This window comes from Myiozetetes cayanensis, unplaced genomic scaffold (assembly GCF_022539395.1).
Source record: "Myiozetetes cayanensis isolate MyiCay16 unplaced genomic scaffold, myiCay2020 scf3, whole genome shotgun sequence".
Taxonomy (NCBI): Eukaryota; Metazoa; Chordata; class Aves; order Passeriformes; family Tyrannidae; genus Myiozetetes; species Myiozetetes cayanensis.
The window spans coordinates 9,187,605-9,213,982 of NW_026087521.1; the positions used below are offsets into that span (position 1 = coordinate 9,187,605).

Here is a 26,378-nt window from a genome sequence, read left to right on the forward strand (position 1 = left end):
TCCTTCTTCCATTATTTTTAATATGATCTGTCATTCTTGCATCAGAGACATGGTTGCAGGCCAGGCATTACCATATTACTGTATAACACTGTATTAAAAGCAAATGGATGGGTATTTGTCAGAAGATGCAGATATGTTTCCTGTTTCTGTGTTCCCAATATGCACTGGCAGAGGTGACAAGAGGGCTGTGACTTTTCTGTTTTGGCCAGCACTGGAGAGAGGAATACAGAGTGCAGAGCCAGCTCGGCAGGAACAGAGAATCTCATCTATAGTGATGGGTTTAGTTACTGGTACCAAGATGTTCAGGAATGAAGCTACAACTTTAGTCAAACACAGACAGTCTGTCTGGAATTGTAAGAGATAGATGAGGAGATATATTCTCTAGATCATGTTATACCTGATATGCAGGCAAATATCACAAGTAGGGAGACACAAAGACACTGTGCCTGCCCCTTTGCAGAGCAGCTGCTGTGGGTGCTGAAAGGCAGTTGAATTTCAATTTGGAGCATCAAACATATGTGCCTGTATTGCTCTGGTTCTTGTCTTCTGTTTTCAAGGGTCAGCTTCTGTATAGCAGATTTACAAAAAAACCAGAAAATGTAAATCCTTTGGTACCTAAATTGAAGGCAGTTAGTCTTAACAGTGGAAGTTATCAAACACACCCTTTTGTCTGCCTTGACTGTCTAGGGAACTTAGGTGTCTCTTAGGAGGACTGGGTCTCTAACAACCTAATTTTAGATGCTGCATGCTTATATTAAATAAACTGGAGCACACCTCAAAACAAAATTAGGAATTACCTGTTGGATATATTTAAGGAATATCTATTTGGGCTCACATATGTGGGCATTCCAGAAGAAAAATCTTACTACAGTGTGAAAGAGCCTTTTGCATAACCACTGAACTGTGTTGTTTGATAGTGACTTCCCAGTGAACTGGGAAGCTAAAAATACTATAATACCATTTCCAACTGTGCAGATTACTGTGGACTGAAACTTGCAGGCTAGAAGTTTGATGTGATTACAGTGTGAAAAAAATCAAAGTGAAGGTCATCTTGAAATGCAAGTTAAATAAAGTTATGTCCTTATGGACAATTTTTCTTGGATTCCAGGAAGTGTATTAAAACATTTTGTGTCTTCATGTAGCAATTTTAACCTTCAATCCCGTTCCTGAAGTCTAGATGTCCAGGAACATTACACCAGCCTGGACACTTCAAGGAGTGCTGTATTGATGAAAAACATAGGAAATATACAGGGCCCAAGGTGAACTCCCCCTAGTCAGGGTTTGTTCTGCTGCAAGGCAGGTGAACAGCCACTGTCACTGACTCTCTTTGAGGTGGTGTGCTGGCTGTTTGCAAGGCACACTTTTCAGCTGTAAAGAGGATTACAAACAGCCCATTTTTCTGCCTGTAAAACTAGGTACTGCAGCAAGCAGGCTTTCTTTAGTCACTTGTTTTTTCAAAGTATTTTCTAGCTAGATGTATGCAAATTTGGTCTTCCAAGACCGTTAGGAACGTTATTAAAAATTCTTAACAATTTACCATTAAGAAAGATGAACTAATGGAAGTGGGTTGTCAGAGTAGAATATTATCTGTCTTTTAGATGTCTTGGACACAAATTTGTAGTGCTTTATCACAGAACTTCAGTGTTTTTGAAAGTGACATGGGCACATAACATAAAGTCTCTATTTTCCATAGGTGTCAAGTAACACACTGAGAGGAAATAGAGGTAAACAAAATGTTTCCTAAATTGCTTAAATGAAATCAACTAATCTCTGAAGGTACTTAGGTAAAAAAAATATAGTTGTGTAGTCAAGTTATTCTAGATTTTCCAAGGTTTTCTAAACAAATTCTGAAGCATCTGGTATGAACTGCTTTCAGAGGAGATGGTGAAGTGGACTGTACTTTTCTCTGACCTAATCTGATCTGACACGCTGATTTTCTTATTCAGCTGAAAGAGTAAAGGAACTCAAAGAACAAAACAATAATTTTCTGCAGTTTTGCAATATTAAAAACATTCTTACAAGGTAAGAACATCATGTAAATAAATACAGAAAATGTTTTAGAAGCCAACTTAAAGAAAAAAACCTAGCATAAGCACTCTCAAAAAACTACACAAAGAGTTTATTTCAAATTTCTTGAAGCATGTTCTATTCCAGAAACTTAATTAGATCATCCATAAGGTATGATTAGGAAATTTTTGTATGGGAATCATCAGGTTTTTTTGAAAAAAATAAACAAGTGATTTTATAATTTGACAGTAAACAGAGTAAAATATTGATTAAAAATGATTAATTTTTATCGAGGCTCATAATTTTGATGATAGCATATGTTTGAGGCTTATCATGTAAAATTAGATAGTTATGACTTCACATTTCTGTATGAAAAACCTGAAAAAAGGCTACATGAAGTGTACTTGTAATGTAATAATATAACTTAAAATTCAACTGCAGTTGAAGATATTGAATTGCAAATAATCTAAATTATTAGTGACTAAAGCTTGAAAACATTTAATCAAGCAGAAATTGAGCCTCAAATCCTTATTTATATTCCACATTCCAACAAAACAAAAACCTGTTGGAGAAAAAAAAATATTACAAATCAAAATGTATTTTTGGATTTCATTTAAGCCTTGGTGAAAGTAACTGATAACAGACCTTTTCCAACTTTGAATTGTTTCTAATTAAAAAAAAGAATATTTTGTTGTCTGAAATATTGTCTGAAAAGTAGGAAGGTATACTTTCTTATCACTTCTGGAAAAATGGAATTATTCTTGATTTGGGTGGTTGTGGAGAACTGATTAGAAAATACAAGGCTTTGCAGACAATTACATTCTACTCAGTAAGATAGCAATAATCATATAGCCATTTCCTTTGGATGCTGGAGATCAGATTTCATGAGTGACACATGGTAGAATGAGCATTTTTGGGTCAGCATGTACTGACATTTCCTTTTACAGAAGCAAAGTAGAATGTAAAATTAAAAATACTGAAGGCAGAGAGATTTCAGACTGCCAGCCTTGGTGTCTGGCATACATGGGCAGATAGCAATCAAGTTCTTCAGGGTCTGAGCTCTGTTTAAGTCTCTGAAAGGACACAGTGTATGTGAAATGGTTCACACTGCATTTGAAACATGCAGAATATTTCCAAGTCATCATATATATAGTGTAGCTGATCCTGACTGGTTTTATGTGAAAATGTAATGGTTCAGTACTTGCCAAGGGAGTAAGAAACCTCAATTCTGGTCCTTTCCCAGCACAGTTGATCTGGAATTTCTGAGGTATTTGTGCTTCTAAGAAGACCTGTTTTTGAAATGATGCTGCTTTTCATTAAAAATGGGCAGTTGGTACCATTTTATTTTTACTTGGATCTAGCTTTTTATGACATTAAAATAATAGTTTTCAGTTAGAATTAGTCCCATCCTTATTTATGCATGATTTTACAACTGCTGCTATGAGGCCACATACCCACAACGTGTACTGATCGGTTCAACGTGAGACATACAATTTCCATATCTAGACCCCCAGTTGTATGTTTTCCAGTAGAGGAATAGCCTCTTAAAATTAATTTTTGATGATGTGTGCACATGACCAGTTAAACGCCTCAAGAACATGGAATGGGAAAGAAGGATGAAATTTGGATTATTAAGTTACACTAGGGGTTTTAATGCACGCTTCACAAATATTGCAATAAGTAGAATCCCATTCCAGTCTTAATAAAATACATATATAATAAATAAATAAAAGTGACTAATGAAATAAGAAGATGTTGAATTATTCTTCACTGACTGTTGGCTTGCTTTAAGCCAGTATATTGTGCTCCTGTGACAAGACTTTCTGTTGTATTCAGTATTTCATGTGAGGATACAGAAGAAAATTCTGCAGCCAGGTCCTGGGGAAAACACTATGAAAGACTTTAAAAAGCATTACATTTCAAAACCTTAGAGCAGATTTTAACATTCACTATTGATTATTCATGACACAATGTTAGTTTCAACACAGTCTAACCATTTTTTACTACTTTTCTTCATGGTACTTAACATGAAAGGATAGCTTGTGTATTTGAAAGTCTAAAAGCTAACACAGTATTCATTAAAAGTATTGATCAAACCAACAGATTCAGAAGTGTTCAAATATTGTTGTTAAGGCCCAAATTCTTTCATATTTATTAGTATATCTGTGTTACATTTCTTACCATTTATTCCATTACTTTCAGTTATGTTGATAAATAGTACAGGTACAATAAACTCTGCTTGGTAAAGACATGAGCACATTACATTCTTCTGTTCTTTCTAAGGGATCCTTACTTCTCTTAATAAACATCTTGCATTTTTGAGCAAAATCAGAAAAAACACTGCCAGGTGACTTATCTTAAATGAATTATAGTTGATCTGTTATGTATTACAATTTGTATTGCACTGCACAGTTGTAGGCTAAGTCTAATAATTCACCTGAGACAGAATGCCACGTAATGTAGCAAATGCTTTTGACTGAACAGGCAAACAAATACATTAAAATGTTCCCTGGAAAGAAAACCTAGATAAAACAGTGGGTTGTTACTTTCCATGCTGATAACAGCCATGGATTTCTCAGAGTCACAGCATCCCTACCTGATTTACAGCTATAAAGAATGTTATAACGTCATTCCCAGTAAGTAGCAGGTAGTCCCCTGAATCTGATAGTGACAGAAGTTTATACAGTGAAGTCTGGCTCCATCGTCCTCAATTGTAAAATTTCCTGGTTTTATTTTTCTATGGATAAAGATGAAGGTGTTTTTGGTTTTGGTTTTGGGTGTTTTTTTAAACATTCCTATACTTTTATTTTGGCTGCCATTAATTGCTCGCTACACTTTTTGTGCATTATTAACATAACACATAACACATACAAGAGATGTACCATGCATACAGCACACACTAAATGTTCACAGTAAGAAGGTTTGGATGTCAGTGATGTTAAAGTAAATAAAAATAAATAGTCTGAAAATAATTCTTTCTACACTAGGGCGTCCACAGACTTATTCTGAGGGCTCTGTATAGGATAAGTAGGTAGAAGTGTATTATCTCTATATTTGAATTTTATATTGGGTAAATATTGAGAACATATTACACTTTGATATATATTTACATTTTATAACACTGAGGGAATTTTCAATAAGAGTTTACGTGTGATGTACAATTCAATCAGGGGTTGTGATTTTGAAGCCTTTGCTCTTGGGCATATGCTTATATTTAGTAATTTTCCTCTTCAACATCTCAAGTCAATCCTCTTGACAAGTTCTTATGTGTTTTCTTAGAATGTATGTTGCAAAGTGCCAAGAAAAAAGTTAGAGGTGCTGAGCAGTTTCTCCCCCAGCTGACATTAATAGGCATTGCAGAAGTTCAGCACAGTTACTTTCTCTTGATCTCATGTACTTTTTTCCTGACAGTATTGCACATGTTCCTGTTATCACCCAAACCATCTAGTTATGAAACAGGAGCTTTCTTAAAAACTATTTCCAGTGAAACTGCAAAGTGCTCCAGTTGTTATAGGACTGTGATGCTCATTCCAACTGAATTTGCTTTAAATTTTATGTATTACATTGGCTTTAACAAAAGGGATTGTTTATTATTGTATTTCTACATGACAAACCTTTTCAAATTAATAAATTATAACACAATAATCTTTCTTCTGTTTGGATATGGGCACTGTCAGTCCAAAATAAAACATGCAGGATGACTCTATACTTTCACTTAGACCTTAAATTGGATTTTAACCATTTGACATGTAAGATTTCACTGGAAAAAAGGTGTGAAAGAAGTGTCTGCCTTCTGGTAATATGGAAGTACAGAAAAACCAATCTTCACTTTTGGTGACGTTTGCATAAAGATACAGAGTAATAAGTCTACACCTCTATGCCCACTTCTGAATGCCAGGAAGAATTCCACTGAAGATCCACCTACCTATGTAATACTATGCATATGCCTAGAAATTTTGACTGTAAGAGACCTTCCCCTGGGAACTCATTGCTGCCAAACCAAAAGGGCATGCTAACAACTAAGAAGTATTAAATCTGAAAAAGTCCATAAGGTCTTAAAGATGATACAGGCAATTTGATGAGAAAGAGCAATCATCCAAGAGTAGTGCTTGTACTATAGTAGTTCCCTTAGTCTTTGAAAGACTAAAGGATTTTCTCTTGGCTTTTTTTGTTTGGATTTTTTTTCCTTTTCATAAATTTATTCCTAAGAGGCCAGAAAGAACAGAGAGCCAGAGATCTACAAAAAAACCATGGCAATTAAAGACACAGGGAAGAGATATGGAATCTTTTTGCTTGCTCATGTGCTACCTTTCTGCTCCCTTCCCATTCCAAACCAGCACAGGTCAGGAAGAAGCCTGTCTGGAATTAGCCTTCAAAGATACTCAGTCCAGCAGGGCTAGTTTTGGTACTGCCCACAAGCTCCGTTCTATGAGGGTTCAACTTTCAGAGGCAATTCCTCTTTCTGAGCACTTATCAGAGCCAGGAGAAGACTTCTAACAACTTCTGTATTGTACAGCAGCACTGAGGTTGCCTTAGCCCAGGCCTATGAGCTTGTACACTGTTCATGTGCAGTCAGACTGGATTACAAATGTACAATAAATGTTGTACAACCCCCCACGTTGGAGGGTTGGGCTGCACATTGTGGTAGGCACAAGGTGAAAAAGGGCAAGCAGGAGGTAAAAAGGACTTTGGGATGATCTGCTAACTACTAGAACAAAGGAAAGCAGTGTCGTGAAAATCAAACTCCCATGCCCATCATTTATATTCAGCATACATGTTCAATATTAGAATGTATTTGCATGGGAAAGATGAGTGCTATTTACCTGCCCAAATGCAATGACAGGGCCATTTAGAGGTGCTGACCAGTCACCTCAATGAATAGGAGGTTTCATTATTCCTTATTTAATAGATAATGTGCTGAACAGAACCCCATGAAATTAACCTTTAAGATGACACAGTAAAAGGAAATGAGTCATTCCAGGCAATGTTCATCACTGTGTGAGCACTAAGCTTGCTAAATGAGTTCTGTCATAGTGTGGGTGAAGTGGAATCAATCCATATAATTCATACATTTGCTGCTCAAACAGACAGTTTTGGAACTGCTAAGTGGAAATAAGCATTGACTTATGTCTAACTAAAGCAAAGTTATGTATTACATTTACTGATTATACTTTTCAGATGAGTCTGAAGTAACTGAATAGAAAGAAATGAAAGAAGTGAAAGAGAGGATAAAAGGAAGCAATATTCTAGGAAAGGACTCTCATGAGTGGTGCTAATGGGGAAATAGAAGGAGTTTTAGTCTTAGACAGTACTGAAGAAAAAAATAAATCTTTCATCTTATTCACAGACTATTCTTAGAAGTATCAGCCTATCTCAGTGATAGTAATAGCTCTGAAAGTCACACAGTGGACTGATTAGTTGAAAAGCAGGGGCTTTCTTCTGATTGAGTAGCTGTAGAGGACCTAAGACAAGAAAAACACTTCCCACTGTTTTGGAAAGAGTGAAGATCCAAAGAAAGAACTAGAAATATCTTCAAGCACGACAGTGACCCTTGTTGAGTATGATGCAGACAGACTGGTAGATATGATAAAACCAGCTTTACACCAGACAAGTGGGTAGTTAAGCATAGTCTGAAGCACACACTTCTCTATCTGGATGAATACCCATCAGTGATGCACATGGATGGGCTGCAGTGCCATCTCAGAAGTTCTGTCTCTGAATAGAGACTATCCAGGAGAGCACCTAACAGCAACTAGTAGATAAATGCTTCTCTTTTGCCTACAGTTTCCATAGATATGGAAAAATTTGGTGCCACCTAATGGACAAATCCCACCTCCCAAATCCTGAATGAGTTAAACTCTATACAGGCATACTTTTACAAGGCATCTATAAAGGGATCTGCCTATACTTGTTAATGCTTCACACTAAAAATTTCTCACTATATATCCTTAATCTCATATCTTGGGATGTAGTATGGATTGTTTAAAGGTGAAGACTTAATAAGCCCCATGGGTAGTACAAAGACTTCTGCCTTTACTGGCTTTAAATTTGTGAACTGGCGTCTTCACACAGCTTCCTCAATTGCAGCAAAATAACAACACATGAAACTAAGTTACCACATCTTGGTGTTCTGATCTGTTTACAGGTGAAATTTAACTAGTAGTGTTGTCAAAGTCACATGAATTATTCTAGACCATCTTTAAAAAAGTTTACTGCTACAGCTGCATGGACATACCTACCTTTTTCAGTAAAAATCATGACTATGTCAACAAAGTATTTAGCCCAAGGGGTTTATATCAAGATCTGTATGCATACAAAGTATATTAGCAAAAAGGAGTTGGACTACACCACCACCAATACAATGACTGTCATAATGAACAATGCTGCAAACCATTGTTATTTCTTCAAAAGCTGTTAGTGATAACCTGATTGCATGTCATGTACTTCAGAAAGCAAAACAGGTAAGAAAACATAAGAGTATCTCTACTTGATCAGATGAACCACCTACTGTGTCCCAGAAACTATAAATTACACATTTCTATCTGTGATAACTCTATAGATGGATGGGTGGATGTCTCTGTATGTTTATATATGTTTGTACACACACAAATGTACACATATGTAGTCATATGGTCATATATATGACTGTGACATAGACCTTATGACTCAGGAACTCCTTAGGCAAGTGTACAGCATGGTGTCTTCTAGTTAGTAATTCACGGGGAATTTGTCCTGAATGCTCTTGTTTGTTCTACTCTGAGGCTTCAAGGCCTTTCACGGAGAACTATATGTTGCAAGATGTAGTATCTCCTTTTGCTTGTTTGAGCCTGTCCTTCCAGGAGCAACATCCACAGCTGGAATGTGAGCATTAGTATTAGAATTGCAGTATGGACATTGTGCTCAGTTCTCAACTGTCACTGAAATCAGTGGTACAAGTACAAGTAAAATCATGCTTGGTTTGATGAATTTTAATTTGTAAAAGCTCATGCTTTGAAGAGGTGCATATGTGAGTGAAAACAAGTTTCCATCTGCATTTTACGTGTAGAGATTGTCAGGATACATTGTGGGTTAGGTTACTTTCATTTGCCTTTGAAGAGAGATACAGTAGGATTAGGAGTGGTCCTGCAGGGACCAAGCAATCCAAGCAATTGGATTTTTTATTGGATTTTTTATTATTTTCTTTAAAATGTGTTGCATACATTTCAAGGTCAAGTTGAGTGGGATTTTGAGAAACCTGGTCGAGTGGGTGGTGTCCCTGCTCACAGCATGGAGGTTGGAACTAGGTGATATTTAAAGTCCTTTCCAACCCAAACCATTCTGTGATACTATGATTCAATGACTCAATGCAGTATTTATTATCATCTATTAAAAAAAATCAAACTACATGAATTTGGTTTATTACTTTTAGAGAAAATAATTATTAGTTTTGGTGAAGATAAAGAAATGCCTTTGAAATTGTGATGAGTTGATAGGCAATTTAGCAATTCTTTTGATACTTTTCACCAAAGGAGAATTACTCAGAGACTTTAATCTCTACAGGATATGATACCATTTTTGCTTTACCCTTTTATTGTATTCAGTATGTTTTGTGGATTTGCAGTTTCAGTTGGCATTTTTACTGTTTGCATGTATTTTTACCTCATTTGCACCTATTGTTACATAACTGATTCACAGTATTTCACATATGTTATTGCTCAGTTTGGAGGGGAAGGTGCTTTTACTTAAATTTTCTCTAGAAGAAAGAAAATACATAATTTTTATTCTCTTAAATACAGCGCTTATTTTTCCTCCTTTTGTCTGGGAAAGAATATTTAGTGGTTTGATGTGAAAAAAAAAGCAGAGATGATTGTTTTACTCTCTTACATTGTTTGACAGTGATAATTTTATCATATGAGTCCTGGGAAGAAGATTCAAACCTGTTCAATAGCTTTGGTGAAATGAAAGAAGTCTTGAAAGATTAAATAGTGAATGATCAAACTCCTTTGTCCTTCTTGACCCATAATACACATTTGAGCTTGAGTCTGCAGATGAAATGTCAGTTTAACACTCATATTTGGCAGTTTAAAAATTAATGTTTGATATCTCACTTGGGCATATTTTTGAAGCAGAATAGGCTATTGCAATACTCAGTGGAGATACTGTGAGGATGCAGTGCTGAGAATTCAGTAACAGTTCAGTGTTTAAATGTGGTTTTGATGTGCAATTAAAACTTGCAGGTTTTTAAAACTAAGGGCAGAGTTTGTCTTAGGGCTAGTGTGTAGTTGCTAAGTTGAGACTATGAAAGCATCAAAGTAGACAGGCTCACTGCTGTTGTTACAGGACAAGAGGTTGCCTGTTTAGGCTGCAATTTCCACTTGCTGTGTAGCAGCAGGAACAGCAAGACAGGTATCTCCACCACCCCTCTATTATGCAGCACTCAGGCCAGGGACACATCCTTCCAACACCTTCCCTACCCCCACCTAGCCACAGTTTCACCAAACCCAGCTCCTCATCTGGTGACCCAAGAAGTCTTAAACTGTATCTCATAGGTTTTATTATTCCTCATTAGTTTTTATGTACTCTATTACTTCAGCAGAAAAGCTCCTCCATTCCTTCAGGTGGCTTGAAAATGAGCCCTGAACTACCAGCCCTGTCCTCTTTTTGCTAGTCATCAGCTGCAAGCAGGTCCTTCTTTACCCTCTACCCTTAGGGTAAAAGCGACTTCTCTCATGGAGAAACTGCTTTGCCTGGAAAGACATTCATTATATTTCTATAACTATAGCTATCAGCAAAGGAATGTGGTATCATAGCTTGTTTTGCTTGTCTTCCTGATGCTTACACGGTGAATCCAGTACATTAATTGTGATTATAAGAAACACATAAATACACAGGGACTGGCTGGTAAGAGATCATTTGTTTTAGTGTAGCTAATGAGAAGAAATAGAAGCTGCTGCTAATCAGTATGCATGTGAGTATTCATGGAAGTTGATTAGGTATTTAGCTGCCAGATAATCACCATCAGATCTTGCATGTACAGAATAGCTTCAATAATTGTGCATTCAAATTTCTTTCAGATAACCCTACAGAGAATAAAAAAACATGGGCCTAACCCTGCATCATCTGTTTGCAAGGCTATTTGTTCATGCACAAATTCTTCATTTATTAAAATGGACCTATTTGTGAAAATAATGCTATTTCTTTGACTAAGTGCTGCAGATCACATTTGTATACAGAGATGTTAATGAAAAAAATCAAGTGACAGTTACAAGTATGTTGGAGATGTGTAAACATCAGAAGAATTACATTCTAAGGCAGTGAGAAGAGTATTCATTATTTTAAAATATTTAATTGAAAATTAAATTTAATTATTTTTATTATTTTTGAAGACAATTTTAGTTGCATATAATGGACCGTTCTCACTGAGCTGTATCACAGTCATTGCAGCATTTTGCCTTCCTTTCTCTTGATTCATGTTGCAGATCTACAAGTGTGGTTTTACCCTGGTAGGCAGCTGCTCATCCACTCCCCTGCAGTGAGGTGGGAAGAGATCACTATCACACCCAAAACCAGTGCAGCAGCTTGAACTGTCCTCTTAAATATGATCATGCACAAGTTTTTACTCCGATTTGATTATATCTCTCTGATTCGACTCATAAAATCTACTCACAAATCACATTTAATCACAACAGATTTTTTTGATTCTTAATTCCCAGCTCAGATTGTGTCAAGGGAGTGGGCAGTGCTTCAGCTCCCAGGAAAGGCTATTTTGGGATCTCTAATCTTAGCATCCTATGAAGGAACCTTGTTGCTCTTAACCCAGCAATGCAATTGGACTACCATTAATGTCACTCAGCAGATGTTCCTAAAAATGTTGTTTGTGTCTACTTTTATCACTGCACTTGAAAGAACAAATAATTATTGAAAATGGAAATCCTGCGTTTTTCAACTTTCTATTAAAATTGCAGTCAGTTCTAGCAGGTAACCATTAGAGTCTCTCAATTGTCTAGCACATGTGAAACTTCTACTTCCTAAAGTTGAGTAATCCTATAATTATTCACTAAATTCCTTTATGATGAGTTATAGGGACACAAATGTTGGACAGTTAATAGTCAGTCTTTAATACTTCACAATTTCTGTCTCCTACAGCTTTATTGTTGGTAAGATTTCTAATGCACAAACACACTTAGCTTTACTAATAGCACTTGTCACATGCACATCTGAAAGTTAATATACAATAACGTTATCTTTCCACTGTGACTTTTTAACACATAAAGAAACCAAGGCACAAAGAGGCTAATTGATGTGCTTGTGCTGCTCACCTGGCTGGTTGTAGCAGAAGCAGAACTAACAACTCAGTCTCTGATGATGCTTCATTAATCCCCTTCACTTGAAGTACCACTGTCTTTCAGTTTGTTCTTCTTGTTGGTAAGGTACTGCTAGCAGTTTGCTAAATTGCGAAAAAAATGTCCGTTTCTGTTTCTACGACAGATTTATCACTTTAGATGACAAAGGAGGGAATCAATACACATATTTTTAGGTGTCTGAAAAGTAAATATCTAACCTCAGCTTGTATTATAGGCTCTTTTACTAACCACAAGTGATAGAAGGATACCCTGAGGGATGTGATTCATCTCGTTCCAAAGAGGTGTCAGCTGAGATGAGGCATCCTAAGAGGAACCTGCCTCTCTTCATTCATTAACTACTTGAAATTTCCAGACAACTACTGAGGCAAGACACTCGCCTTTTAACAGCCAAAAATTGGTACCTTGACTCTAAGCCCAAACCAAGGTAAAACCAAAACAGCAGTTTGCTTGTGTGCACAGGTTCTTCCCTGCAGACATGCATACTGCTTTCCATGCTCTTTTCTTTATTGTTCTAAATCTGTTCAAAATTCAGTGAAAAAAAAAATGCTATTTTATGCATTTTCCCCTGTGGTTCAGATTCTTGTCTGTTGAAATCAGCCAATACTCAAACAGTTTTGTTCCATGTACTTTCTACAGCTATATAGACATGCTATATATCAGGAATTTGGGCAGATGTCCAATTAACCTCTGCAAGAGAAGCATAGCAAATGTTGGTTGAAATAAAGTCATTCCAGTAGTAAAAATTCTATTCTGACAACTCTGTGAAGGGAAAATATTTTGACATCTTGTAAGATAACAGGAGTTTCTCTATGAACAGGTCACTATTCCCCATAGGAAAACCAATGCCTTTTGCTTAGAAGCTGTTGTATAGTATATTTTTTCCTAAATTAGATAACTGGCCCATCTAGTCAAATTTCTCAAGCATTTTTATTTTAATAAATATTAGAGCATCTCTTTCCATCTCTGGAGATACCATTAAGAACTTGCAAACATATCTATTTATATGGTAATTTTAAATCTTCTACCCTTGTACTTCTTAGTGATACCAAATTACTGCTGTTGGTGATAAAAATGTCCCTGAAACAATGAAACGTGAAAAACAAAACAGAAAACAAAACCAAAAAAAAAAAAAAAAAAAAAAAAAAGGAAGCATCCTTTTTCTGAAACAAAAAAAAAGCAACCAACCAAACAGATAACAAACTGCATCACTAACATATTTTGGCATGGCTGTGACCTTACACCGGTCCATATACCTATGTTAGCATAAAAATAGAAGTTGGATTTCTTATGAACGAAACTTTTCTACCTGAAAAAATTAAAAACTAACTGAAAAAATTAAATTGCTTCATTTTTTAATTAAATATTATCTATAATTAAGCATTTTGGACTGAAAAGTCCTTTTTGAAATTAAAAAACTATGTATTTTTGAATAAAGATAAAGAAGTGCCTCAAATTTTCCAGCTAAAGAAATGCCAACATTTTTAATTTTTTTTTTTTTAAACAAACTTTAATGATAATGACCCTGCCTATCTGGAATTCCAGTATATGACTGAAAAATTTAGCTCAACTTGAATTAAAATGTGAACATATTGAATAACATCATGAATTTACCTTACCTTACATTATGAAGAGCATAATTTGCCAAAACTTTTCTTAAAAGGGGAATTATAGGTATACAGCTGAAAAACAGATACATACAGGAGATGAGAACCACATGGCACTAACCAGCAGTTTTTTTAGTTTTCAGGTTACATGACTCTCACAAATGAGATAATAGTGAGTAAATTCCAGTTTATATTTGAATAATCACACAGTGTCAGAACAGTAAAATTACTCCCAGGGTATGGAGGATGATTATTGACAGAGTGACTCCTATTAGAATACATCAAGTGAAGATCTCACTCTAGCCTTTGTGACACAGTGGTATTTTAAGGTCTTCAGCTATTCTCATTAAGACTTGACTTTTTACTTAAACAGTGGTGTTAGCTTACTGTGAGTCACAGAAACTTTCTGTTCTTGTTTGTAAATGACCTTAAGTAGCATTGCCATCCAATGCATAACCATGGACTTTGCTCATCCTTAGCATGCTTTCAGTATTTACACTATCCTGATAATGCCATTGTTTTCTGAATTGGCCTCTACAGTCACTTAGCGGTGACATTGCTGGAGACCAGCCAGGACTTCATCAAGACCCCCAGATCTGTGTGAGAAGAGCCTGTTCAGGAAGCCCCAAGAGACACAGCATGTTGGGGGTCCTCAGTTAAGAGCAACTTTTCTTTAGGATTAGTTCTTTCTCTGTTGTACTTCCTAAATAAACCCATCCTCTTCAATCCATGCTCTCCGAAGCACCAGGATGTGCATATGCAATTGACATGTTCAGAGACCAAGGGATGCCACCTGCTGAGTCTTCTTCTCATTCTCTGGGTTCCTAAGTTGGAAACTGTGTGATGGTCTTAGAGGTGCCTTTTACGCACATTCAAAAGCTAATAGTGATTGTGATCTTTTGTTTCTCTACCCCATACCCCTGTGAGTCACTGGAAAATGTTGCTGGGTTTCTCTCTGGCTTTTTTTTGCTGTTATCTCAAGGTCTTATGGTCTCAGTCTTTATCTCCTTCTCATTGTCTTGTTATAGTTTCAGGCTGCACTTTGGATTAGTCAGTTCTTTGCTAAAGTATGGTTTTGCCCTGTCATTTTTTTAGGCTGCTTTTCCTTACCTGAGAAGCCACATGTTAACGTGTTGGGATCTTGATGACATTCATTCTGTGTGCCATGAATCTCCTTTTTCTTCCTGCACAATTCTTCTGGGAGTCCTACATCCATAAATTACCACTCATATTTCATTCATAGAATATAATAATCATAGAATATCCTAAGTTGGAAGGCACCCACAAGTATCATCAAGTCCAACTCCTTGCCCTGCACAGAACAGTCCCAAGAATCACACTGTGTGCCTGAGAGCATTGTCCTGCTCCTGGCAGGCCTGGTGCTGTGACCACTTCCCTGGGGATCCTGTTCCAATGCCCAACCACTCTCGAGAGTGAAGAATCTCTTCCTAATATCAAGCCTAAACCTCCACTGACACAGTTCCCTTGGATCTTATCATTGGCCACCAGAGAGAAGAGATTGCTGCCTGCCCCTCTGCTTCCCCTCATGAGGAAACTGCAAACTACAGTGAGGTCTCCCCTCAGTCTCCTCATCTGTAGGCAAAACAAACCAAGTGACCCCAGATTCCCAGGACCCTTAAAAGATCTTTGAGAGAGGTCTTGTGATGACATCAGCCAGCTCTTTGAGTACCCTGGGATGAATCCTGTCAGGCCCCTTAGACTTATTATTATCCCATCAGGCTCCATTCATAATATTTATTCTTAAGGTTTCTGTGATCTAGCTCCTCTTGACAGAGCAAATAACCACATCTTGATGACTTTCTCTCCCTTGACTCATTTTTTCTTGTCATTTCAGTGCCAACTAGGATACCACAGACTACTATGTTTGTGCTGTGTCTTGGTTGTAGAAATGATTACTGGTCTGAACCCAATTTATTCGGTGTTGTTTCATTAATGGAGGATATTTTGATTGAAGAAAGAGAAGTGATTGAGAAGTGAGACCAGGCAGAGCAGAAAGTCCAAATCCTCCATCATCATATAGACACCAATGCTACTGGGGTTGGAGAGTCTGGATTTGTCGGGATCCACTCTGTTGAGTTTGATCTTGGCAGAGATTCACCTTTTTAAAGAGAAGATCAGGCATTGGGTATCTTAGCAGCAGCCTATAGAGCACCTCCTGGGTGAGGTATGGGTAATTTCAGCACTCCTCTGTAGAAGACAGAGAATTAGAGCTTTCTTTTTATTTGGAACTACACAAGAGATTTTAACACTGATAAGTTATGTCACTTTTCCTTTAATCTAAATTAAGTTGTGCTCAGAGTCTAATTGTTTTGACAATAGAGCAGTGTTTTATATAGACTTTGTTTGACATGTTTGCTGTCGTAATTTATATTCTTAAGGAGATTGGAAATTAAGTAATGCAGAGAGAGTGATTTTTCAGACATACACTGTAACTGCCACAAGAACTGTTTGTTTGCATCTCATGACATGTCGCTCTTGCCCCTGCAAAAGGAAATTTAAAACCCAAATATCACTCCATTCTCAGCTGTAACTGATAGAAGCTGGACTAACAGAACTGCATTTTTGCGAAGGAGAATAATTTATTCCTCAAAAATGGAAGTTGAAAAAAACCTCACTTAATTCTGAATACACAAATATAGAATGCAGGAAGGGATATATTAGTCTTAATTCATAGCTGATATTAAATTCCCATGGAAAAAAATGGTTTTTAGCTACTTACCATCCATGAGGGAGACAGCAAAGAGAAATTCCTGCAACCTCTTTGTTTACTGATCTTTAGGTGAATTTTTAGGTCTTTTTCATTCTACCATATATATTACTACAAGATTTTTAAAAAATCTGAATTCATAGTAAACTGTTTTTAAAAGTAATGTGTTTTTTTTTTTTTTTTTCTGGGCACAACCTGATAATGAAGTGTTTCAGCTAATTTAGATCATTCTACAGGAAGCTCATTTCACTGGCAAAATCATTATAGTCTCTTATATGACATTACTGAAAGTGAAGTAAATACACTGTGCTCTATTCAGTGAACACTGTGCTACAAAAACCTATGTATTGTTCTAAAACAATGAATAATTACAATGCACCACAACATTTTGTGCAGTGTGGTATAATTGATCACCTGTCTGTAACTCTAACATAAACTAATCTTTGCAGGTATAGTAGCGGTGAAAGCACAATAAACTTACCATTTATGTCGTACTTGTTTTAATAAACAGTAACTCTAATCTTCATTTAACTTGCCAAGAACTTCAGTTAGGTCACACAAATACATCCTGATCATCACTTGTTGCTCTGGCATAGTTCAAAAGTGAAGGGTTACCTATGGAATCATGTCAATATATATATAAACCTTAAGGCACACAAAAGTAGAGAGGTGTTTAGTACTGTGTTGGTAGCTGCAGCTGTACCTATCAGCGGTGTGGGGTGCAGGTGCCAGTAAATGCCAAGTACACCTCAAATACAAGGTTGATTTGCTCTGGCTGTACTTTTATAAGTGCCATTTCATAGTAGCAGCACATCAGCCATGAGGAATAGGCAGGTCCATGATATCATTTCTACCTGATGAACAACATATCCATTTTTAAGAATCATAAGTGTTGTCTATATACTAATTATCGTAATAAATGGAAAATATTCAGCCTGAGTGTGAATGACAAATGGGACAGTAAGTTAAGGTGTCTACAAGAAATAATGAGCTTTGGTGTGATTCATGCCCAGCAGTATGGGGAAATACATTAACACACTGACTTTCATCAACTCATTTTTAACCATCAAAATGGTTTAGAAATAAAAGAAAAGTAAGTGGAGAGCATAGACCATAAAGTAATTTAGTGTTGAATGTCAGACTGCAAGTTTATATTGTTTCTCCTTGTTCTGAGTGCATATTTAACTTTTATAGCACTTTCTGGGATTTCAAAGTAATGTTTCTGAATTTTAAATCTTTTATGATACAGAAAGACACTAATATTCACATTTTACTGATTGAAATTGCTAGTCTGTATAGTCCAATTTCATTTTCCTTTCTGATCATTGGACCAGTGAAAAATGCAATTCAAAGTGACTTGTTTAATTTGTATAAGAATAAATAATACAAACTGTGAAGAAGAAGAGAATAAACCCCAGCAATCTGTGGGTATAACTATGGTATAACCAAAGCCAGAGGCTCTATTTTAAGATCATAATATTTAGATATTTTTTAATTCCAGATGGAGAACAGTTCTGAGACTGTAAAAAAATGGAAAAATAATAGGATTTGTACACATGTATAGCCTTATTTTTTGGAAGTAATTACAAACTCTTGGTGACACAGCAAACAACAATCTTTCCACTTTTGAATAGAAGAGTCTATAGTATAAGACTGTATTCAAAGTGACTGAGATTAACTTTATAATAGTGCACATTATGTTACAAATGGGAATAAAACTCAAGAGATGTTCAGTGGTTCAATTTAATATTTCTGTATTCAAACAACTGTGTCAGGACTCATATTCAGAGAAATCAAATCCTTTGATGATTTCCAAATTCCTTTCAATTTCCACTTTAATCATGCAACCAGCTCATGTCTGAAGGATGAGTCTGAAGAAGATTTGATCACTACTAAGGAAGCAGATATATGGAAAAAGAAATTACACAATAATGTCTGGGATAGATTAGGGAACAGCTGCTATAAGCTTTCCTAATCCAGGTCATACCCAACCCCCAAGGACAGCATTGACACTTTAGTTGTTTTGCTCTGTTTCCCCTTATTTCAGTTGCTTTTTCAAACCATTTATAGTCAGCCTCTTTCTCAAAGCTGCAGGGCGAAGGAACAAACAGCCAGCAATGTATGGATTAGAATCATAATATCATTAAGGTTGAGCAAGACCTCTAGGATCATCAAATCCAACAATTAGACCCCACTCCACCTGCAAGTTAGGAGTAAAGCTAATGAAAGTCCTAGTGCAGGACTCTTTCTACCTAGTGCAGGTAGAAGGAGAAGCAGTGTCTGGGTCCATGGCAGGGAGCTTTCACAGCCACAGTCCTTGATCAACATCTCCCAAGAAACAGTCCTCAAAGCACTGGCCATGAACATGGATTGTGTTTGAAGATATCTATTCCTGAAATACTTTTAGGTTAATACATTTGACATATCCATGATACCATCTAATATGCACTGTTAACCATTAAAAGAACAATATTAGTGTCAAGGGTTCTGTATTACCATAGCATAGCAAATTCAGTGGAAGGAAATAAGTTGAAAATTAGGGTATTTTCAGCAAGTATTAAGTATTATTTGTTGGATGTAGACTGTGGTTGGTAGTATTTTTTGATCACTCTCTCTGTCTTGGATAATCTTTTCTTTATCATGACTCCTAAAAGAGGCAATAATGCAATTATTCACTTTATCAGCTCTCAAATATTTCTTACAGTTTGGTTTTAAATAGAATGACAGTTGATAAGTTTAATTAAGCATTACTTAATGAGGGCAGAGTCTACCCAAAGGAACTACATCAAAGTTCCTCTGCCAAAAAGTAGGATAGCAAAGCACAACTCTTTTTGTATAAGTTTCTCTTATATACTGTGTATCCTGATACAGGACGGAATTATATCTAAATTTTAAAATTTAATTCAAACCAAGATTCTAAAAGAAACTGTGAAATTTACATACACAGATTAAAAAAATATCCATGGAACTAATTTCTAATCATTCCTTATTGCACATTTTCTCATTATTGCTAAATATTTCTCCTCTTCATTAAAAACCAGTAAAGGAGTTCAAAGATATTAAGGAACAATTATTCATTATTCCTCAGTTAGACCATATCACTTAATTTTGGAACTTCAGATTTTTTATAGACATCATAGTGCTGATCTAATACCCCTAAAAACAGCTGTGTCTGCTTTCTTTGATACATGGAACTACAGCATATGTGGATAACAAAATAGCGTAGTCTATAAAACAAAATTTACCTTTTTTACAGAGAATCACAAAATAGTTGAGGCTCGGAAGTGTCTCTAGAGATCCCCTAATTCAGTCTCCCTGTTCAAAGCAGAGGCAGTGATCCCGTTGTGTTTTGAACACCTCTGGGTACAGGAATTCTTCAACCTCTCTTGACAATCTGCAATATCTTCAATATTTCAATAATTTAAACATATGGCACCATTTAAGATTAAAAAGGTTTTTTCTGTTATGTAAGCAGTTGAACATAAGGAGTGAGCTGCATTTTGCATTTCTTGATTGAGCAACTGTAAAACATACACAGGAACAGTGAGCAATGCCAGCATAGTCCCTGCTATTACATAAGCTTTTTTCTTTCCTGGCAGTTGATCCACATATAAATAAACAGTCAGCAATCAGACAGCTTAGTTCTTTAGCATGAAACAATCAAAATTATCAACAGAAGATCTTCAGTCCAAATCATATGGTAATTCCAAGCAAGGACCAGCTCCTCATATTTGGATACAGGTTTACTCAGGATCCTGAGAAATTTCATACAGTGTTGGAAGTTCAGGTCTGGCCCTTGATTTGAATACGAACTCATCTTCTTTCCACGTTATTCAAACTTTCTACTCCAAAATTCTCTTACCCAAAATTACACAGATCTTCCAAAGGGTGCTGAATGCTCCCAGGGGATCCCAGGGAATTATTTCAAGTTTCACGAGTACTTATCTTCCGTTTCACAAGCTGTCAAATGACTAGTCAAAATGTCAGAAAAAGGAAATCAGTTCTGCAGAGTTTTCATGTTTTGTTGTTATCAGTTAACAGATAACTGGCATACTCATGAAAGAACAATAAAAAATGCTAGCACTTTACTACTTGGTAAAAAGAGCTTGACAGTCCTGAACAGCATTAAGCTTCCTGTGTTAAGTATGGCAACACATGCAGTACAACCAAATATCACCCTCTCTTTCCTGGGATGGTTTTGATGAAACCATCAAAAAAGGCCCAGTGGGCCCTTCCTCACTTCTGCAGCGTAAGCACTGACCCTACGTCCAGGAGCAAGCTCTCAGTTTAAGCACCAAGAGCAGCAACTATAACAAATACTGGAGACTTAGAGAGATTTATTTGGTGCTTATAAAAAAGAATACAATGGCTGTACTGTGTCAGAGGAAAGGTGCACTTCAATTTTGATAATATCTCCAGCTGTGGCCCTTAACAGATATCTATGGAAGAATACAAGAACACAGCAGTCTTCTCTCTTTCTCTCAATGTATTAGAACTGTAGCATGGTTTTTTAAGGGAAGGGATGGTATTAAATGTGGATATGTCCATTGCATACTTATGAATGTATGAGGTTCCCTCTTTGTAATAATTATTTTGTGATCAGTGGAAAATTAGAAACCTCTTCTTATTCCATGTTCTAAATGTCACCATACAGCAGATAACAAAAAGGCTGAGCAAATCATGTCTGTGAGCACACTTGTGGAGCAGGGAGGAGGTCTTGATGCTTAAAGCTGATCTGCTGACTCTGGGAGCTGATGTTGCTAAAAATAAGTAATTGATCACCATCAATTATTTTTTTGTTTTGTTTTGTTTATTTATAAACTGGTGATTTGAAGCATACAAAATTTTGGAAATGTGACTATCCTGTTCTGACTACCAAAGACCAGTGACAGAATGTGATTGGTTTTCGGCAAAGCAAAACTTTATCATCAGTCTCCTGTGACTTCTTGTTCCTTTTTTTCTCTTTTTGTTGATTAGTCTCGCATTCATCCTGAAGGTTTTCTTTGTAACTTTTTTTTTTTTTTCCCCAAGCAAAACATGTATAGCAGTTAGACCTTGAGAAAATAGAAATCAGCTTCTTGCCTAATTTTTTTTTCTTAAACCTCAGGGCTATCAGTCAGATCAGCTAAGTTGCATTTAAATTGCTTGATTTTAAACATTCATGATCCACAAGGCACACAATGAGAAGAAAATGCCCCTATACTGACAGCTTAAATGGATCTCTGCGTGAGTCAAGGCTGCTGAGACTCCACTTCCTTTTGGTTTGCTGCTTTGTTCATGTACACGTGGCCTTACTGACCAAGTGAGTGAGTGCAGTGCCATTGCACACACTACTGGAACTCTCACCAGTGGAAATTAGACTCTATTTCCAAATCCCTGCACTGCAGTGGTACTCAGCTAGGCTCTTCCTGCTGGTCTTTTAAATTAAAGTGAGTCATTGATGATAGCCTTACTGCTCCCCTGGTAAATTTTCTTCTGAAGCCATGCAAGCAGGAGGTGATAAAGCTAGGACAGCAGCTGGTAGTATTTTGTCAACAAAGCTTTTTTTTTTTTTTTTCCCCCCAGAAAGATATCAATCACTTTCTCACATATCTAAAACTTTCAGGTCTTGTTCTTGTTCACTGCTAATACATGGAAAAGGTGGTTTTGCTTGTCTTACTCAGGGGGTTTATACTATGCCATAATAGTAGTGTGAAGTCATACATTGACAAGAAAACAAAAATAAATTCAGTTGCTTCCTTTCTAGAAACCTTCTAAAGACAGAGCTCATGTTGTTATATTTGTATGATTAAAAATCAGGGGGACATGCAATTGATCATAATTACTGTTGCTTTATTTCAGAGGAACAGAGCTTAGAATCAGATCTGCTTTAACAAGCAAAAGCAACATGATGTTTTTGAATCATGGCTGGTAAATGAAAGGGGCTAAATTTTAGAAAAAGTCAAATCTATTTTAGTATGAAGCAGATGGCTTTACTGCCTTCTGAGCATCACTTTTTAGTCATTTTGCACAGTTTGTATTTCTGTAAATTGCTACAAACAAAATGATGAATTCTTGATTATAGCAGTTACTATCAATTCTGATACTTCAACTCCTAATTCATGGAATCCAATGGAAAATTTTGGAATATAAAGCTGTAGTCTTTATTTCTCATATTCTTTCATTGTCAATTTAATCTGCTTTATTCCATAAACAGTTTTCATTATATTTTATTTAGCAGCATGTTTTTCTATGAGTTTATCTCCATATTTCACTTCACTATTTTTCCTATTTGTTATATGCAACTGCGCAGGATTTTGAAATTAAAATATGATCCAGGCGAAGACTTGGTTTTATCTGTGTAAGTGGTAGCAAGCTAAGTGTTTGTGGTTTTCCTTGCTGTGTGGTTGGTGTGTTTTTCAGATGTTTTGTAATACATTGCTTCTAGTGGACTATTAAGAATTTGGTATCTTTTCCCATTAAGCAATTTTTTCCCATTAGAGTCAGAGGCTTGGATTTTCATGTTTGTACACTGGTGAAAAGTTAATCTTTTTGGAGTTGACCTTATGATTAATTATTACAAAATATGAACCCAGTTCTCAGAGCCTACAAGTCCCAGATATAAATCAATGGCTTGCTTTTGGTAAGCATTTCACTCTAACCAAAAGATTTCTCACCTTATCAGAATACACCTGACTTGATTTATAGAGGGATTGACTGTGGAAATACTGAACATAAAACTTCCTTATAGAGATATGTTGATCCATACCGAGTCTCCTGACTCAGTCCTGAGACACTTGGAAGACACAGCAGCTTAGATCAGTGTTCAGTATTTTTCAGCCTGATTATCATAGCTCTGTTCCTACCTTCCACAGTGAAGTATGTTCAACTAGAAAAATTTAAACCTGATTATTACCAGATGATGTGAAATGATTTGAAATGTGGAGGCACATCATTTCATTAAAATCAGTTAACCCAACTGCCTTCACTTTTTTGTATTTTCATAAGTGATAAAGTAGAGAAAATGTATTTGAATTATCAAAACATAGTCACAAATTAATTCTGTTTTGAAACTTGGCTTCTCAACAGCCATTTGTCACTGTAGGAAAGAGTTATCTTCCAAGACCATGGCTGGGCAGGAAAAGTCTGATATATAAAATGTTTTGGTTTCTTGCCATGTTGGTAGGTGTGCATGTTTTTGATATTGCAGAATTTTTCAATATCATGCAACCCAGACTGTGGAGAGTGCATGTATAGTTTGAATCACAGAGCATTGATCTCCTGTCTTGTTTCAGCAGGTAAGTTATAGCTGAAGGGACAATAACATTCAACAGTCTAATCTATGTGAAGTGAAAGGGCTTTGCTAATGTGCTGTGCTATTTAAACAACATTCAGTGAATGTCACACCAAACCTTATTGTCAAAGCAAGACAAGAAGAACCTATCTGATGCTTCTGTCAAAATCTGAGCCCTTGACCTCATCCTTTTTTCCCTTCATAGGAATGCAGGTGCTGGAATGGAATGGCATCCCCTTGACTGGGAAGACTTATGAAGAAGTCCAGAGCATTATTATTCAACAGAGTGGGGAAGCAGAAATATGTGTAAGACTGTGAGTTTTTCCCCATCTTTCTGTTTCCATTTTTTTTTGGCTTTTCATGGCTTTTTTTTTTTTTTTTTAATTTACAGTTGTTAAGGTGGAACCTTTGTTAGCACAAAACATCAGTGTAATAATAAGCAAGAGTTCACTGTGAGTGTGGGAGGTCTGTTTGTTCTGGTTTTCTTTTAAAGTCATAAGGAAAGATAAACTGAGTGAGATCATAATAATTACACTTTTATAAATAATGATATCTCCATTTTCAGACCACAATCTCCTCTCATTGACAAACATACAATTCACTGAATTTACTGGTGTTAGAAAAAGATGGTGATTTGGTAGGAACTTGAATTTAAGTGAAATCTGTATCCTTTAGATGAAAATCATTTAAGCATCATAAGAAATGCATAAACTTGCATAAAATTCATTAAAGATTTCACCTTAAAAGAAGCTTTTCTTCTCAGCTCTTTAGCAGCATTGCCAATATGTATCAGCTAAGAAGGGACCATGCTTGGGAGCTGCTTTCTGTCATAAACCACTATTCATTTACCTACTTAATACAGTAATGAGGGTATGAGGAAAGAGTTTCTTTTGTCTCAGGCTTCTCATTGCTTTCTTTAGGGACCTGAACATGCTCTCAGACTCTGAGAACCCCCAGCACCTGGAGCTGCATGAGCCAGTAAGAGCAGGTGAGCATCAAGGTGTTGCTTAATGATATTGTAGGTCTGGATAGCAGCTGAAAATTTGATGTGATATAAGCTAGAATGTTAACATTGTAAGCTCAGGTGTTACACCCCAAGTATTGCCATGGGTAAAAAGGGGACCACACCTTACATACTAAGGCAAGATGAGGGGATTGAGTGTTTGCAGACAACACCAAGCTGGGCAGTAGTGTTGATCTGCTGGAGGGTAGGAAGGCTCTGTAGGTGGATCTTGATAGTCTGGATCAATGGGCCAAGGCCAATTGCATGAGATTCAACAAGGTCAAGTTCCAGGTCCTGCACTTGGGTCACAGCAACCTCATGCAGTGCTACAACCTGGGGAAGAGTGCCAAGAAAAGGACCTGGAGGTGCTCGTCGACAGTGGCTGAACACGAGCCAACATGTGCCCCGGTGGCCAAGAAGGCCAATGGCATCCTGGCTTGTATCAGCAATGGTGTGACCAGCAGGACCAGGGCAGTGATAGTCCTCCTGTACTCAGGACTGGTAGGCCATACCAAATTCTGTGTTCAGCTTTGGGCCCCTCTCAAGAAGGACATTGAGGTGCTGGAGCATGTCCAGACAAGGGCAGTGGAGCTGAGGAAGAGTCTGGATCACAAGTCAATTGAGGGCGCTGGGTGTGTTTAACTTGGAGAAAAGGAGGCTCAGGGGGAATTTTATCTCTCTTTACAGCTACTTGAAAGAAGGCTGTGGTTGGGTTGGGGTTGGTCTCATCTCCCAGGTAACAAGTGCTAGGACAAGATGAAAGTTGCATAAAGGGAGGTTCAGGTGTCCTGAGGAATGTGCTGGGAGGAGTATGATGTTTGTGGTGGGAGTTTTTGACTCCTCCTTGCTGGGAGGTGGGTGATGTTGATAATTCCTTCCTATTCACATCAAGATCCACTTGTACCTCTTTTATGTTTTCTACTATACCTTGCTCTTTCCCCACTGTTCAACAGCTCTGCATTGCATAGGACTTGACTGGATAGTGTAAACTTTACATGTGATATACTCTTGTTCTTTTCCCTTCTGTTGCCTTTAAGGCTTACTTTGCCCAGCCCCTGAGTTTGCATCTCTGCTGGTAGCTGACCAGTGGCTTGTGTCCCCAGTGCCTCCACACACTCTTGTGTCCAAACCTTGCAGCACTGCTGTCACCCCAGGCCTCAGAGGCTCTTATAAACATCATTATTAATCTGGAGTCATAAATACTTCAATCTGCATAGTGCAATTACTTCTGTATCTTTCTATATCAAAATTATTAGGAATGACCACTATTCCTTACAATCATACAATATAACTCAGGCAAATTAAGGTTGTAACCATCCTGTTATTCGATGACTACTATTGCAACCAGACAAGTTAAAAAAAAGCTCCCAGCAAACTGCAGCAAATTCAAATAACACACAAGTCCTAAGGCCTATGTCTG

At 36.8% G+C, this 26,378-nt stretch overlaps 1 protein-coding gene across 10 annotated transcripts in view; it reads left to right on the forward strand.

Annotated features, from left to right (window-relative positions):
* PCLO (piccolo presynaptic cytomatrix protein) overlaps positions 1-26,378 on the forward strand; it is a 341,736-nt gene that overhangs the window by 228,073 nt on the left and 87,285 nt on the right. For 8 of the 10 annotated variants that reach the window (XM_050324929.1, XM_050324931.1, XM_050324927.1 and 5 more), the window contains exons 11-12: positions 24,161-24,269; positions 24,876-24,943. In XM_050324929.1, coding sequence (XP_050180886.1) covers positions 24,161-24,269; positions 24,876-24,943 — 177 coding nt within the window. The remainder of the gene's footprint in view (positions 1-24,160; positions 24,270-24,875; positions 24,944-26,378) is intronic. The other 2 variants (XM_050324934.1, XM_050324935.1) reach the window with 1 other exon arrangement.